This window comes from Glandiceps talaboti, chromosome 16 (assembly GCF_964340395.1).
Source record: "Glandiceps talaboti chromosome 16, keGlaTala1.1, whole genome shotgun sequence".
In the NCBI taxonomy this organism is placed as follows: domain Eukaryota; kingdom Metazoa; phylum Hemichordata; class Enteropneusta; family Spengelidae; genus Glandiceps; species Glandiceps talaboti.
This window is the reverse complement of record NC_135564.1, coordinates 5,447,861-5,463,376: the sequence shown is the minus strand read 5'-3', so window position 1 is coordinate 5,463,376 and position 15,516 is coordinate 5,447,861. Positions and strand designations below refer to the sequence as shown.

The following is a 15,516-nucleotide window of genomic DNA, read 5'->3' as shown; positions in this document are numbered from 1 at the left end:
AAACACAAATTGGTGTTTGTGTTTTTTGAAGTCAAAAAAGAAATGAAATTATGACTGAGAATACATGTCATAAGGAAATTTTACACACTGTTGAAACTATACATCTTTAATTGTACGTTGTCAAAACGCAGTGTTTTATGGTGTATTAACCAACCGTCCGCTTTGTAAAATTACAACACTAAGAAATCGAACTCAATCTGTTCCTACCCATATATTTTTTTTGTAGGCTCACATCATCCATGAGAACTCTAACCTTATCTATATTCGGAAAGGATGGCTCCGAGGAACTGATCATTTCAGACTCTGTAGCCAGTAACGACACCAACAAGTATGAAATGGCAATTTATGTTGAAACAATGGGTCATATCATTTATATATTCTATGGCATTGTAGCCCTCATCATGCTTCTTAATCTATGCATTGCTATGATGACTCACAGATACACCAAGATTCAGGTAAGTGAATTGATACGACCAATTCAACCCTTGCAACAGTTGTCTAGAAATTCTGACGCTACTTAACAGAACGTTATTTCATTAGTAGTAGACGATTAAATCTGGCTTGGAAGGTGCCGAAAAGTCTTCTCCTCATCACACTATCAAGATGACATACTTTGATCCAAAAATAACACTGGGTGTCTCTGATGTAGGTTGAAGCCATGTTCTTATCAGTTTGTTTTGTCGTAGTCATATTGCCATATGCCATATACCATGTCAATAATTGTTTGGTTCCGGTCAGCCGCTTTTCACTGCCAGCTCGAATTTTTTCAAGTATTCGAAAAAGAATAAGATTACCAAAAGTATAAAGTCTCACGTGAAATAGTGGATGCGGAAACTTACATCAATTTAAAAAGACAAAAAAATGTTCTTCCAATCTGTAATGGCTGTACATCTGATGGGAAGAAATAAACAACACAAAGACCATTCGAGAAACCTGAACTAGACATTTACACAGTAAAAAAAATATAATAAATAAAATAAAAAATCTACCTACCCCACCTATTCTAAAATTAAGCGTAATCGGAACTACACAATTTTTTATCAGGCCTAAACAGACTGATTAAAGCATCGCTTGAATCTACAACTCAGGCACAAACCATTTTTCGGTGTCTATGTATGTCAGTTTGATAGTGGCATGGAAAAGACTGTTCGGCACCTTTAAAGCTAGTTTTCAAAACCACTCGTACAAAGCTGGTCAGCATTTCTAGAGTTGTATATAGCATTTGTCGATTTAGTTATTGCAGTAGTCAGCAGCTTTGTAATAAGCTTAAGGATAAAGAAATGTATTCATAGTTGAATTTTCGACCTTAATATCTACGAAAATGAAGTTCAGCAATCGCATTGACACCAGAGACCCTCCGCCTAAACGAAAAAAGTCGGTTTGTTGAGCTCGTGTGACATTGTGTGAACCTTCCTAATACAATTGTAAATAGTTCTGATTGCGTGTGTTTAGTGGTTAGATTTAGCATAACAGAGGTTTGCCCCCCCCCCCCCATTTTTTTAAATCTATGAAATCGGCAAGGAGTCGTGCTATAACCATCAGATATATCTTAACGAAGATTTCATTTATTGAAGTGATGACCTTAATTTGAATATAAAAAAGTGGTACCCAATATATGAATATGCAATATATATATGTTGAAATCCATAGGAAAGGATTGACAAAGAATGGGAGTTCGTCAGGTCGACAATGTGGATGGATTACATTGGCGGCAGAGGATCGTGTTACAGTGCATTGGCATATTTACTCTATGCTTTGAAATGGATAGTTGAAAAGGTGCCATGCATTGTGACAAAGATAAAGAACTGTACATGTCCCTGTACAAGCTGTAAGAAATGTTCTGTCGCTCCGAGTGATGATAAGATCGCCCAGTCACCGCGTAAATCCCAGGCTAGCATTACGGATGTAAAGGTAAGAACATGCATGCATGCATGTGTGTATGTATGTACATGTATATGACTAAACCAGTTGTTTTTGATATGCAATGATAATAATATTCCGGCATAACTGTTACTTCTACTTACCGAGAAAATCTTGTTCACCTCTTGTTTCAAAAGAAATGACAACTGTTAACTTTATAAATGTGCACATTCATTAAAACTCAATTCAGCATGCCATTCATTTCCTAAAGTTCAAATAATTGACATTTAACTTTGTTATAAAAATATTTTTTTTCACTTAATATTCAATCCAGTTTTTTAACTTTCAATTTAGGTTGACGAAAACGACAATGCGTCATCGAAAAGTATCATACGTCAAGAATGTTGTCCTAAAGAGGAAAATGACCAAAAGGTATGTCTACATATCTACAGTTACAAATATTTCATCATTTCTGTACCCAATTACAACATATGTGGCAACATTTTAATGATTACCAGGCATTAGTTTCGATTTTAGTGTCAAGTCTCCAGTAAATAAATACACAACTTTATAAAATAATTTCCTTATTTTCTACTTTCTATTTCCTACAAAAGTCTGAAGTAACTAATTTCGTGAAGTTTTATTTCCAAATACAGTCTTATGAGGAAGTTGTATTTAAAATGGAAGTGAAACACTGTTTCAACATATTTTGATAATTTGCATATTTTGATAATCCATGGAATATATCTGGTTGGGCGAAACTTAATTTGGATGACATTCTTTACGATAAATAAGTGCAGATAACATTATATCACTTACGTAGGGTAAATATAACTGTGAAAATATATTTCCGTTATGCAAGGATGAACTGTGTTCATACCTTGAATCTACTATGGTGTTTCAGTAATGACCAGATATTGTGTTATCTCGCAAATGCCATAAAACTAAATACTTGCACACTCTTTCTTACTTTAACAAATTGAGCGTTTGCTCTTATAAGTGTTGTCAAACTTCAGTTGCGATTTACTCGTAAGATTTACCAAAATATCGAGGAAATAGCGACCCCGTCTGTGATTCCATGCAGTATACAGAAATTCACAATTATAATAATAATCTAGCCTAACTCTTACTTCTACTAAGCAAGAAAAATCTAGGTTCACCTTGTTTCAAAATAAATAACCAATATTAACTTTTTAAGCGTGCATATTCATTAAAACTCAATTCATCATGCCATTCATTTCCTAAAGTTCAAATAATTGAAATTAAACTTAGTTATAAAAAAAACGACTATCTGTTTCGCTTAATATTCAAACCAGTTTTTTTAACTTTCATTTTAGGTTGACGAAAACAACAACGCGTCTTCGCAAGATATTCTTCAAGATTATACTTCTGAAGAGGAAAATGACCAACAGGTATGTCTACAAAAAAATATACCTCTTGTCACAATCGAAATATCTTACTAATTCAAACACAAACAGAAGTAAAAGAGAATCCATCCATCGCATAACATTTGATGTTGTATTTGTTCTTATCTTAAAACTCATGATGGAATGATTTTAGATTGCGTGAGAGTGGAAAATAAGAGTTTGGCTTGTTCTGCTGAAAAGAGGAAGGGGGGAAATGGTACTACAGATATGATTATTAAGCAATAGTTGTGATTTTAGTGTCACGTTTCCAATTTACTGAATAAATACACGTCTTTTATAAAGTAATTTTTTTATTTTCTAGTTTCTATTTTCTAAAGTACACTAAAGTAACTAATTCCGTTACGTTTCATTTCAGTTGTATTTATTTACAATGGAAGTCAAACATTGTTTCACCATATGTTGATAATTTGATTATCCAGGGAATAGTTCTGGTTGGGCGAAACAAAATTTAATTTTGGATGACAGTCTTTACAGTAAAATCAATCAGTGAGGATAAAATTCCATCACCTCCTTTAGCTTAAAGAAAACTGAAAACATATTTCCGTTATGCAAGGATGAACTGTGTTCATACCTCAAATCTACTATGCTCTTACAGTAATGACCACTGACAGATATTGTGTTATCTCGCAAATGCCATAAAACTAAATACTTGCACACTCTTTCTTACTTTAACAAAGTGAGATTTTGCTTCTAACAGTGTTGTCAAACTTCAATTGTGATTTATTCACATGAAACCGTAATTTCGAGGAAATAGCGACCCCGTATGTGATTCCATGCAATATACAGAGATTGACAATAATTATAATATTCCGGCTTAACTCTTACCTCCACTAACCGAAAACAAGTTAGTTCACCCCTTGTTACACGATAAAAGAAATGACCAATATTAACTTTTTAAATGTGCACATTCATTAAAACTCAATTCAGCATGCCATTCATTTCCTAAAGTTCAAATAATTGACATTTAACTTAGTTATAAAAATAATCTTTTTTCACTTAATATTCAAAACAATTTTATAACTTTCAATTTAGGTTGTCGAAAACAAAAACGCGTCTTCGAAAAGTATCACACATCAAGAATGTTGTCCTAAAGAGGAAAATGACCAAAAGGTATGTACCAGTCTACAAAAAAATATACTTTTTGTCATATCTTACTAATTCAAACACAAATGGAAGTAAAAGACAATCCAACAACCGCATAACATTTTATGTTGTATTTGTTCAATCTTAAAACTCACGATGATGGTTCACGGCAGAGCGGTAAAGTGTTTAGTCTTGCTGCTAGACGTTCGGGCTTTTTTCCGATACGATAAGCGAACGAAGTTCGCAGTGAGGGCTTGTTCCATCCTCGATAGCGATGTTCTGTCGTGTGTCGTATTGTATCGGAAGAACATCCGATGTCTAGCAGCTAGACTACAAAGTGTTAGGCTTGTTCTGCTGAAAAGACGAAGAACGAAATGGTGTGTATGTGACAACAATATTAAGTCAGATACAATGGCGTCAATGCAATGCAATCATTGCAACCATTGTACCAATGATGTCCTTAAACCCCAATGTTCGAGTAAATTCAACGGTCTTGGAGGACTACAGTGACTGTGCTGTCAGTTAAGCTATAGAATGTAGTAAACACATTTCTTCTTCTTCTTCTTCTTCTTCTTCTTCTTCTTCTTCTTCTTCTTCTTCTTCTTCTTCTTCTTCTTCTTCTTCTTCTTCTTCTTCTTCTTCTTCTTCTTCTTCTTCTTCTTCTTCTTCTTCTTCTTCTTCTTCATCATCGTGTGTGTCTTTAATATTTTAGCTCTGCTTGAAAAACAGTTGTCATCAAAAAATTATTTCTAACCTATCAATCAGAGTTCAAGGTATGACTAGCCAGCTGTTCATGAGGTCTAAATTAGGCTTCCTTGAATAACTGCTATGTGTGTTACATAATATCCACAGTTACAAATATTCCAACATTTCTGTAACCAATTACTACAGGTGACAACATGTTTATGATTATAAAGCATTAGACTAAATTGTGATTTTAGCGTCAAGTACCAACTCAAGTTAATAAATACACATATTTTTTTAAGTAATTTCCTTATTTCTGCTTTCTACAGTAGTCTGAAGTAACTATAGTAATTTCGTTAAGTTTGATTTCCAAATATAGTTCTATGAGGAAGTTGTTTTTGAAATGGAAATGAAACACTATTTCAACATAATATGTTGATAATTTGATTATCCAGGGAATAGTTCTGGTTGGGCGAAACAAAATTTAATTTTGTGTGACAGCCTTTACGATCAATCAGTGAGGATAAAATTCCACCATCTCCTTTAGGTTAAAGAAAACTGAAAACATCCTTGCGTTATGCAAGGATGATCTGTTTTCATACCTCGAATCTACTCTTACCTCTACTAACCAAGAAAAACGCTAGTGCATCTCCTATTTCAAAATAAAGGACAAATATTAACATTTTAAACATGCACATTGTTTCGTAAAACTCATTCCATCATGCCATTCATTTTCTGTAGTTCAAATAATTGAAATGTAGCATACTTATAGAAAGAATTTTTTCGCTTAATATTTAGGTTGTCGAAAACAACACCGCATCATCGAAAGATATTCTTCAACAAAATAGTTCTAAAGAGGAAAATGACCAAAAGGTATGTCTACAAAAATATACTTCTTGTCACAACCAAAATATCTTATCAATTTAAACACAAACTGAAGTAAAACAGAATCCATCCATCGTATGACTAGCCAGCTGTTCTTGAGTCTTGAGGTCTAAATTATGCTTCCTCGAATAACTGCTATGTGTATTACATAATATCCACTGTTACAAATATTCCATCATTTCTGTACCCAATTACTACAGTGTCACATCTATATAAAGTAATTTCCTTATTTTATATTTTCTACAGTAGTCTGAAGTAACTACTTTCGTGATGTTTTCTTTCCAAATATATGAGGAAGTTGTGTTTATTTATGGAAGTGAAACACTGTTTCAACATAATTGTTTTGATAATTTGCATGTTTTGATAAGCCATGGAATATTTCTGGTTGGGTGAAATTTAATTATGAATTATATTACATTCTTTACAATAATAAGTGAGGGTAAAATTCTGTCTCATCCTTAATGAAAACTGTGAAAACATCTTTGCCTTTAATTAATATGAACTTAGTCTTGCTACTAGACCTATCGGGCTATTCCGCTCACTGTGAAGGCGACCAAAGCTCGCTAGCAATGGCGGTTGCACCTTTTATAAGAAAGCCCGAGGTCTAGCAGCTAGACTAGTATAAACTGTGTTCATAGCCCGAAGCTGCTAGGAACATGAGAACGGTCAATACTACACTCAGTATATAGCTGTAATTATAGTATTAGTATTTCGATCAAACAACCAACAAAAGTTTTTCTCCAAAACCCGAAGACACAGTCACATCATGATCATCTTCAGGTTGTTAGTGTTCCCGAAGCAAGAACATAATGATAAACTTAACATATTCTTTGTGCAAGATTATTGAATAGTTATACTTAATTGAAATTTCTATAAAAAAAAAAACATTCGCCAGGTTTTTATAATGAATGACTTTAAAACAATGTGATTTATAATATGAATATGTATTCACTGCAAAATGATTTAATGCTGTAATGACCCCTGCCAAATATATCTCCCAAATGCCACAAAACTTTGTCAATAATTAATACTTTAGACTTTGTCCTTCTAGATAAAGTATCCTTATTCTGTAGCAAGATTGGGAAGTTTGTCCAATTCGACAAACAAAATTATTTACTGGTGAATAAGATTGGAAAGTTCTTGATGTTTGAATTATCTGCGAGGTCTACTATACAATGCTATACTATGGCTAAGACTGGATTCTTCTTAATGAACTAAAATCTTTTACTTTTCATTGTAGGGCAATGAAGCTCAAAAGGACACTTCTTCTGAAGGCTGGTTATCGGATATAAAAACGTCTTTCTGCTGTCTTTCTGGATGGACAAAGGATGAAAAAAACGTATATTCGTTATTTTCTTTTCTTTATAATTTTATTAAACCACAGCACTATCAGTACTTATACATTGTTTTTTTTCCATCTAACAAATGTGAGGTCTTGCTTTTCATGGTGTCAAACGTCAATTGCGATTTACTCACACGATTCACCAAAATATCAAGGAAATAGCGATCCCGTCTATGATTCTTTGACTATACAGATATTCACAATTATAATTATATTCTGGCCTAACTTACCTCTACTAACTGAGTAAAAAATAGTTCACCCCTCGTTTCAAAATAAAAGAGATGACAAATATTAATATTTCAAATGTACACAGTCATTAAAATTTAATTCAGCATGCCATTCATTTTCTAAATTTAAATAATTGAAATTTAACTAATATATACTTATAAAAGCAAACATTCTTTTTTGCTTAATATTCAAACCAATTTTTTTTTAACTTTCACTTTAGGATGTCGATGAAAAGAACACGCCATCGAAAGATATAATATGCCAAGATTGTATTCCTAAAGAAGAAAAAGACAAAAACGTACGTCTACAAAAATATACTTGTTATCAACCAAAATTTCCCAATAATTTAACATAATGCGGAAGTAAAAGAGAATCCATTTCCATTTCACAGCATTTGATGTTGTATTTGTTCTTATTTTAAAACTCAGAAAGAAATGGTGAAAAGTGATGAGTGCTTGGAGTGTCGTTATCCTGAAAAGACGAAGAAGGTAATGGTATGTATGAGACATTAATATACATACAATGGCGCCGATGCAATCATTGCAAACATTATTGTACCAATGATGTCCTTAAACCCCATTGTTTGAGTTCCTTGGTCTTGGCGAACTACAGTGACTGTACTGTCAGTTAAGCTATATAAATTAGTGCTGCTGTCTTTAGCGCTGCTTGACAACTGCCTTTGGCATTTCAAATTTATTTTTAATTTGTCAATCGGAGTTCAAAGGTACAGATAAAGTGGTATCTCAACACTGCGTTTAGTAAAATGAATTTTGTAGTTTTGTTGTTTAGCTGAGATGTTTTTGCTATATAACTGAATGCATTTCAATGTAGGTTTATATCAAATACACATGTCAAGCAAGTCAATTAACTTCCGTGCAGATCATCACTGTGTCACTGCTTTAATGGTATTTTTTTTGCAAGAGAACACATTTCTTTAACTGATTACCTATGTCATATGTATTATATACAGCAATGTACTATTTATATATGCATGATGATCTAATAATGTTTTCAGGCTTGCGCTATACAACTATATAGAGCATTTGTAATCAAAATAACCTATTTATTGAATTAAGTGGCATACATGCATGTAGTACATGTCACCTTTGTACACGTTGTTAAAGTTTTCACTCCTTGCTTTTGTTAAAATCTAATTGTGTATTGATTTTCATTTGACAGGATTTGAAGTATGATAAGGTATGTATGTATGTATGTATGTATGTATGTATGTATGTATGTATTATGTGTGTGTGTGCGTGCGTGTATGAGTATGTATGTACGCACGTACGTACGTACGTGTGTGTATGTATGTACGTTCGCACGCACGCACGCATGTATGTATGTATGTATGTATGTATGTATGTATGTATGTATGTATGTCGTCCCATTTTCAACTCATCCCATTTCAACTCGCCCCATTTTTAACTCGTCCCATTTTCAACTCGCCCCAACAACACTACGAAACGTTTATAAATCTAAACGATACATGGACTCGACCGAAAAATTTACATGATTTTACCTACGTAGCCAGTTGAAGCGTAGCAAATATAACATTTCGTAGCAGAAAGTGGTGTGGGTTTTGGCTAAGTGATTGGTAGATCTAGAACTTATACTAGCACAACAACTTTCCTCAGTCATGGAATATCACTTTTCACAGTAGGACTTAATGTTTACAACCCAAATGACCAGGAAGAATATTAGTGACTGACACGCTTACAACTTCCGCGCGTACGGTTTTTGGAGACGTGTCTACTCTCCCTATGGCCCTAGTTAACGCAACTAAGTATTGTAGTATCATGTGTTTACAGCGCAAGTGGTACTTCATTAGTGGAATACGAGATACCACAGACCCTCCAAACTGAGTACTTCTAGCTTCGATTTCATATATGCACAGGTAAATTATATTGTAAAGAGTTGGGGCGAGATGAAAATGGGGCGAGTTGAAAATTGGACGACTTGAAATTGGCACGAGTTGATCCGTCAGGCATACGATATGTATGTATGTATGTTTGAATTAATGTATCTGTGTTTGTTTGTGTAATATGTGAATGTGTTGAAAGGATACACTATAGCTTTCCCTCAATTTCAGATATTCAATCACAAATGTTATTGAGTGCATGGTGAGGGCGTGTGTTATTTATCAATGCTATTTTATGGCATTGGAAATTACTGATAGCTCAGTATATATAAGTATCAGTAATATCAGTAGAGTGTCATATTCTCAAGTGTATACTCGTAATATATCACACAAGTAACTTAAATGTTTTCAGGAAGTTTAAAGGTACTTTTAACGGAACTAAAATAATACCTCTTTCTTTGTTTATTGTTTACGTTACAGCTACTTCTCAAATTACTCACACGATATATAGAAAAAGACCCTAAACTCAAAGAAAGTGTTGAAGATGTGGAACAAAAGGTAAATGGATTATACTACAATGTGCACGTGCTCAGTGTACCCCCCCCCACACACACACACACACATTCATACCTACCTACTTACCTACCTACATACCTACATACATACATACATGTAAATGTAAATGTGCATTGTAATGTCACACTTTCAAACTGAATATTATGTTGAAAAAAACTTAAGTGCCCACATCAGCAAAAATCCCCAAACATTCCTTCTCAATCTCAATGTTGAAGGGAACTATACATTCTAAACATGTCATCCCATAGAGTGATAGAGAAACAACCCAGTTGATTAGTCTTACAAGTGATCATTAATTATATACACGAAATTGTTTTCACCTCTAAAGTTACTAGAAGTAAAATTGGAAGAAGCTTATCTTGACACTCATCAAAATGTTGAACAAGAGGTTAGTTCTATGTATGTATGTATGTATGTATGTATGTATGTATGTATATGTATGTATCTGTGTGTGTGTGTATGTATGTATGTATGTATGTATGTATGTGTGTATCTGTGTGTGTGTATGTATGTGTGTGTATGTATGTATGTATGTATGTATGTATGTGTGTATCTGTGTGTATATAAGGTATGTGTGTATGTATGTATGTATGTATGTATGTATGTGTGTATGTATGTGTGTGTGTATGTATGTATGTATGTATGTATGTATGTATGTGTGTATGTATGTATGTATGTATGTGTGTATGTATGTATGTATGTATGTATGTATGTATGTATGTATGTATGTATGTATGTATCTGTGTGGGGGGGGGGCGCATTAATATGGATAAATACAAAGGTCATCCAAGAGATCACGGTATACGTACACAAAGCCCGACACGGATTGTATGCCTTTTAAGTTTTGAACGTTTAAATAAAAATATTCACATAGGAAAGATATTACTATTTATATTACCAGGTTGTTGTCGGACATGGAAAATGGCTAAAATTGGATACTTTATAGAAAATAATATACATCTTGTACTTCTTTATCCTTTCATGTGCAGCTACCGACTGTCTTAAGCTTTCTTAAAGATACATACTTTGCTAAGCTCTCAGAAGTGTGCAAGAAAAGACCCGAAGTTGTTGATCAAGAGGTATGTGATATTCTTTGTGTGCCTGTATCAGTGTCTGAACATGAGTCAGCGCCCATCATTATTCGTACCTGCCAGTAATACATCAACATACATGTAAGTCACTCACCACCTTTAGAATTATCTTAATACGTTTGGCAATGATCATCTATACAACTTATAGCGAATCCCTCCTCCCTCGTGACGTTCGTGTCAAACTCCTACTCAAATCATATACCCATCTCTCCTGTACACTAAAATTAAAATGAGCATTACATGTTTCTGACCCCCTACTCATTACAGTCACAACACTTGTACTTTGTTTACAAGTTCGTGTTTTACAAAGATATAGGTATATGAATGATGCTGTGACGTCAACAGTCCATCTACTCGCTCAATCTATAACCCTGCCACGCGCGTTTGTATTCTTATAAAACAGCGCTAGCTGCAACTATGTACTAGAACATCTTATTTTTTAAAGTTGTAAAATTGTTTAAAATTGCATGAAATCAAATTTTGCCATTGGTATCATATTCTATGCACTAAGTTACATTGATTCTGCATTGACTTGGTTGATATTGATTGCTGGTAAAATTGTAATTTTTAAAAATAATAAAAATATTTTTTGTGTGTACGTACACAAATGTTACGGTCGAAAGATGTGTACTTGACGCGTGACGTATCATTCGTACATGCGCACAATAGACAACATGGCGTCGAACATGATCAATGGTATGTGGAACTGCTCCATTCCGCTAGTAAAAACAAGTGGGAGAAAAGAAATGAGGGCAAAATCAACATTTTTTAGTGAGATACACCGATGGAATGCAATCAAAGAAGAAACTGGTCTGACAAAACACGTGGACGTTGCAAGATTGCTGTTAGATAAGTCTAAAATCGGTAAATGATAACATGACAAGTACCGTAATACTATAATAGTACTATTAGCAGTATTTGTATGTAGTGACTTTGTGCGATCACAGAACTAATGTATTTTTCACTCTTCAATAATGTATTTGCCTAAATACGTCTATATTATCGACATTTTACTCTATTCTGATAAAAAATACCCCACGGCATATCTCGAGAACATTGTCCCTGTGAACACCGGCCCCACCACATCATGACGACTAACGCGACCCAGTTGTGAATTGTAATAATAATCAGACTATGTAGTCATGCAAGTGTCACAATCACCCGTCTATTCCCGGGATCCCCAGCCGATCAGACCATCGGCCATAGACAGAGCTGTGAAAATTTACCTTGGGTTCCCACTGCTGAGTTATATTGGAGTGCGTCCTCGCCGATCGCCTTGGGGTTAACGTCCCCACAGGATGCGAATAAAACGACAACTAATCGCCGACAATTCAACACATCGGCCGTACTTTATTCTCCGTCAAAAACGCACTACAGTTAACAGGTTTGCAATACCAGACCTTACATACTGCGGTTTGCATACTACAACTAACCAGACCTTACAACGCACTGGTCCGCACAGTTCACACGTGTCTCAGCAAAACTACAAACCACATGTAAACCTCAAACTGGCTACAACGTTACTAACTGTCCGGAGGTGACGTAGTCCTTCCGGATTGTCCAGAAATAGCGTAAATGACCCAGCTCTACATACAAAGTAAAAGTACTAGCTGTCCCATTAACATGCTTTGGGTCTAACAAACAGTAAACAGTAATTAATATGGTATCTAATAACCTACTAAACAAACTTTACGAGGTGGCGGCTCGTACCGTCACACAAGTAAACTCAGGGCAGCTTGATATATTGTGGAATTTTGCTGGAAATAAAATACATGCCAACACGGCTTTCTTATAGCAATGATCTTGACGACATTATCTTATACATCCATGATTATATGTACGCGACCCGCGATGTGATGATGCACTGAAGCCTAAAAATGGAAAATTTTACCGTATGATCACACGTCAAGTATCGAAGTCTATGCATTCGGAGAGGGGTATGTGTTGAACTATTTAGCGAGCTGGGCATTTGCATAAATATTTGTAATAGATTGATAATTGAAAGTGAATTTGGTTGTGTTCAGAGGCTGCTGAGAGGTAAATTTTTGTGGGATCGTCTGTCGACATTGAAGTGAAGTAGGTAACGTAGATGGGTAAAACTGATCACTCAATGTGATATTCACGCTCATCAGAACAAACATTACTGCCAAGATAACCCTGTTTGCGGACGGTGCAGGGGTCTATGTTGCTCACTTGTTGTTTTCACTACCGGTGATTGACGATCGATGTACGGTAACTTCCGTTGGTTTTATTTTCAATTCATGGGCGAAAATCAATAGCTAGAAAGTAGCACGAAAGTAATAAAAAGTGACAATGTGACACTTCTGTACGTCATGTAAAATGAACTTGCCGATACAACCAGAAACTATATACAACAATTGCACAATAATTATAGCTTTCAATTGTCAAGCTTAGGATAACAAACATAGCTCTACGTTTGCCTATGCTAGGGAAGGCAGATAGTGAAGTCGCGTCCCAAATTCTCGCGTGATCTCGTCTCTTAAATGACGTGGCAATTTGTGCGGTAATGGCGGGAGGTTCTAAACATTTTGTTTACGACCGAATTATTCTCTGAAGCCGTACGTCGTTACAAGGGTCAATTTGACTTGCATCTGTGGACGAGGCAATTGATTACATGGTAAAGGTTGGTTGGATCTTTTACAGTATTTGAAATATTGAAAAAATGGCAATTTTAAACAATTTTACAACTTTAAAACATTTTGTTAGATACAATAAATTATTCGTAATATCGTACACCCTGAACGGTATTGAATCACCTATGGTGAACACGGTTTTTGTAGCTGTATACATGATAAAACAATTATCAAATTGATTGTTTAGTCGTCACCCCAAAATCAAAATTAGCATCCTCAACAGCGATTACGATTTAATCATGTTATTTCATTTGCAATACTAAGAGATAAGATCGACCACAGATTAATATGTACAATGTCAGAATTTTGGTATTTTAATACTTTTCAGTGACTAGATTGTAGTTGTCTGACTGAAAAACGATAGTTACAAACTAGTGCAGTGTTGACATGTCGACAGATTAAAAAAAAAATAAAAAAAATAAAAAAAAACTTTCGCTCAAGATTTAATAATAAAGCTTGTCAGTACACCACATATGGATAATATTGCGTGATACAATATCTATTTGTAAGAAACTAAGCAATTTGTAGTGAATATAAATTTTCTTTCCTTGATGAGAAAATCCCAGTTGCAGCTAGTTCAACTTTAAAGGACAGGACACTATAATGGGAGAGGGGGATGTTTCAGAAGATGTTTTAGTACGTGCAAGAAGAGTGACACTCACCCAATTTCTTGCACACAAAATACTAACCCCATCTCCTTGGCATTGGAATATCTGTGATCGAAGGATATCATTGCACGAAAAATAGTGACCCTTCCCCAAACACTTGACAAATTGTGACCCCCCCCCCCCCAACAAAAACAGGGGAACATCGCACGCTGCAATTGTATGACTGATAGTATCAGTAGTCGTAGTACCAGACTCTCGTCGCTTGGGGCTCTGCCTTCGAGACCACTGGGGAAACAACGTTTCAACTACCCCGTGCACGAATTCGATGCTGCTTCTAGAGCATTGGCTCATTAGTTTTGGATGCACCCGTATTGCACATCTAAAATACTGTCATTATATTTCCAACGACAGTTACTGAAAAAGTCGCTGAAAAATCATCTTGAAAAAAATGCAGAGTTACTGAAGAAACGGGCGGAACAGATTGAAGAAAAAGTAAGTATGTGAATGTATATGTTTGTGTGAGTAAGTGCATGAAAAAGCCTCTCAAACAACATGATGCGAGGAGGGATAGCCTAAGAACACGGAATCTGAATACCAGCGAAGATGTCCTGCAATTGTGAGATACCATGTTCGGTTCAATATAATTCATCTTAAGTTTTTTTATTTTTTTATTTTACAGATGCTGAAGCTAGTATTGAGAGACTACTTTAAAAGACGTCCAGAAAATATTCCTAAGAGTGAAGTAAGTGTGTGTGTGTGTGTGTGTGTGTGCGTGTGTGCGCGCGCGTGAACTCACCATTAGTACATGTATGGGATGGGGAATTAACGGTTAACGGCGCACAGTAGAACTCGTTAACTAATTAATAAAAAGGTAGTCAAAAGAACAAGTTAAAATTGATTTAGAAATAAATACAAAGGATTTTCAAATCATTATTACAATGGGTTGGTTAGAGTCTTAATCAACGAATGACTGTCTAATGGAAGTAATGCAATGCAATGTACATGTATTTACCTCTGTAGCTACTGAAAGTTTTACTTAAAAGATTCTTTGACAATTCCTCTAAACAATTGTTGGGAAATGGTAAAGAAAACGAAGTTCAAGAACACGGAGTAGAAGTAAGTTTATTGAGACTCGCGTCTTTATGCCCATGTATCTTTATTTCATTGAAGGCTTCGAAGTCTGACGTTTCTATTTAGTTCATGAAGTTTTCATTTATCAG

At 34.9% G+C, this 15,516-nt stretch overlaps 1 protein-coding gene across 1 annotated transcript in view; it reads left to right on the top strand.

Annotated features, from left to right (window-relative positions):
• Positions 1-1,817: 1,817 nt before the first annotated feature.
• Positions 1,818-15,516, top strand: part of LOC144447713 (uncharacterized) — a 25,590-nt gene continuing 11,891 nt past the window's right edge. The window contains exons 1-16 of the mRNA XM_078137791.1: positions 1,818-1,911; positions 2,215-2,292; positions 3,198-3,272; positions 4,320-4,397; positions 5,853-5,927; positions 6,308-6,323; positions 7,180-7,278; positions 7,730-7,807; positions 7,938-8,003; positions 8,689-8,706; positions 9,848-9,925; positions 10,272-10,331; positions 10,933-11,022; positions 14,708-14,788; positions 14,976-15,038; positions 15,317-15,412. Of these exons, the coding sequence (XP_077993917.1) occupies positions 2,231-2,292; positions 3,198-3,272; positions 4,320-4,397; positions 5,853-5,927; positions 6,308-6,323; positions 7,180-7,278; positions 7,730-7,807; positions 7,938-8,003; positions 8,689-8,706; positions 9,848-9,925; positions 10,272-10,331; positions 10,933-11,022; positions 14,708-14,788; positions 14,976-15,038; positions 15,317-15,412 (1,035 nt within the window). The 5' untranslated portion in view covers positions 1,818-1,911; positions 2,215-2,230. The remainder of the gene's footprint in view (positions 1,912-2,214; positions 2,293-3,197; positions 3,273-4,319; positions 4,398-5,852; positions 5,928-6,307; positions 6,324-7,179; positions 7,279-7,729; positions 7,808-7,937; positions 8,004-8,688; positions 8,707-9,847; positions 9,926-10,271; positions 10,332-10,932; positions 11,023-14,707; positions 14,789-14,975; positions 15,039-15,316; positions 15,413-15,516) is intronic.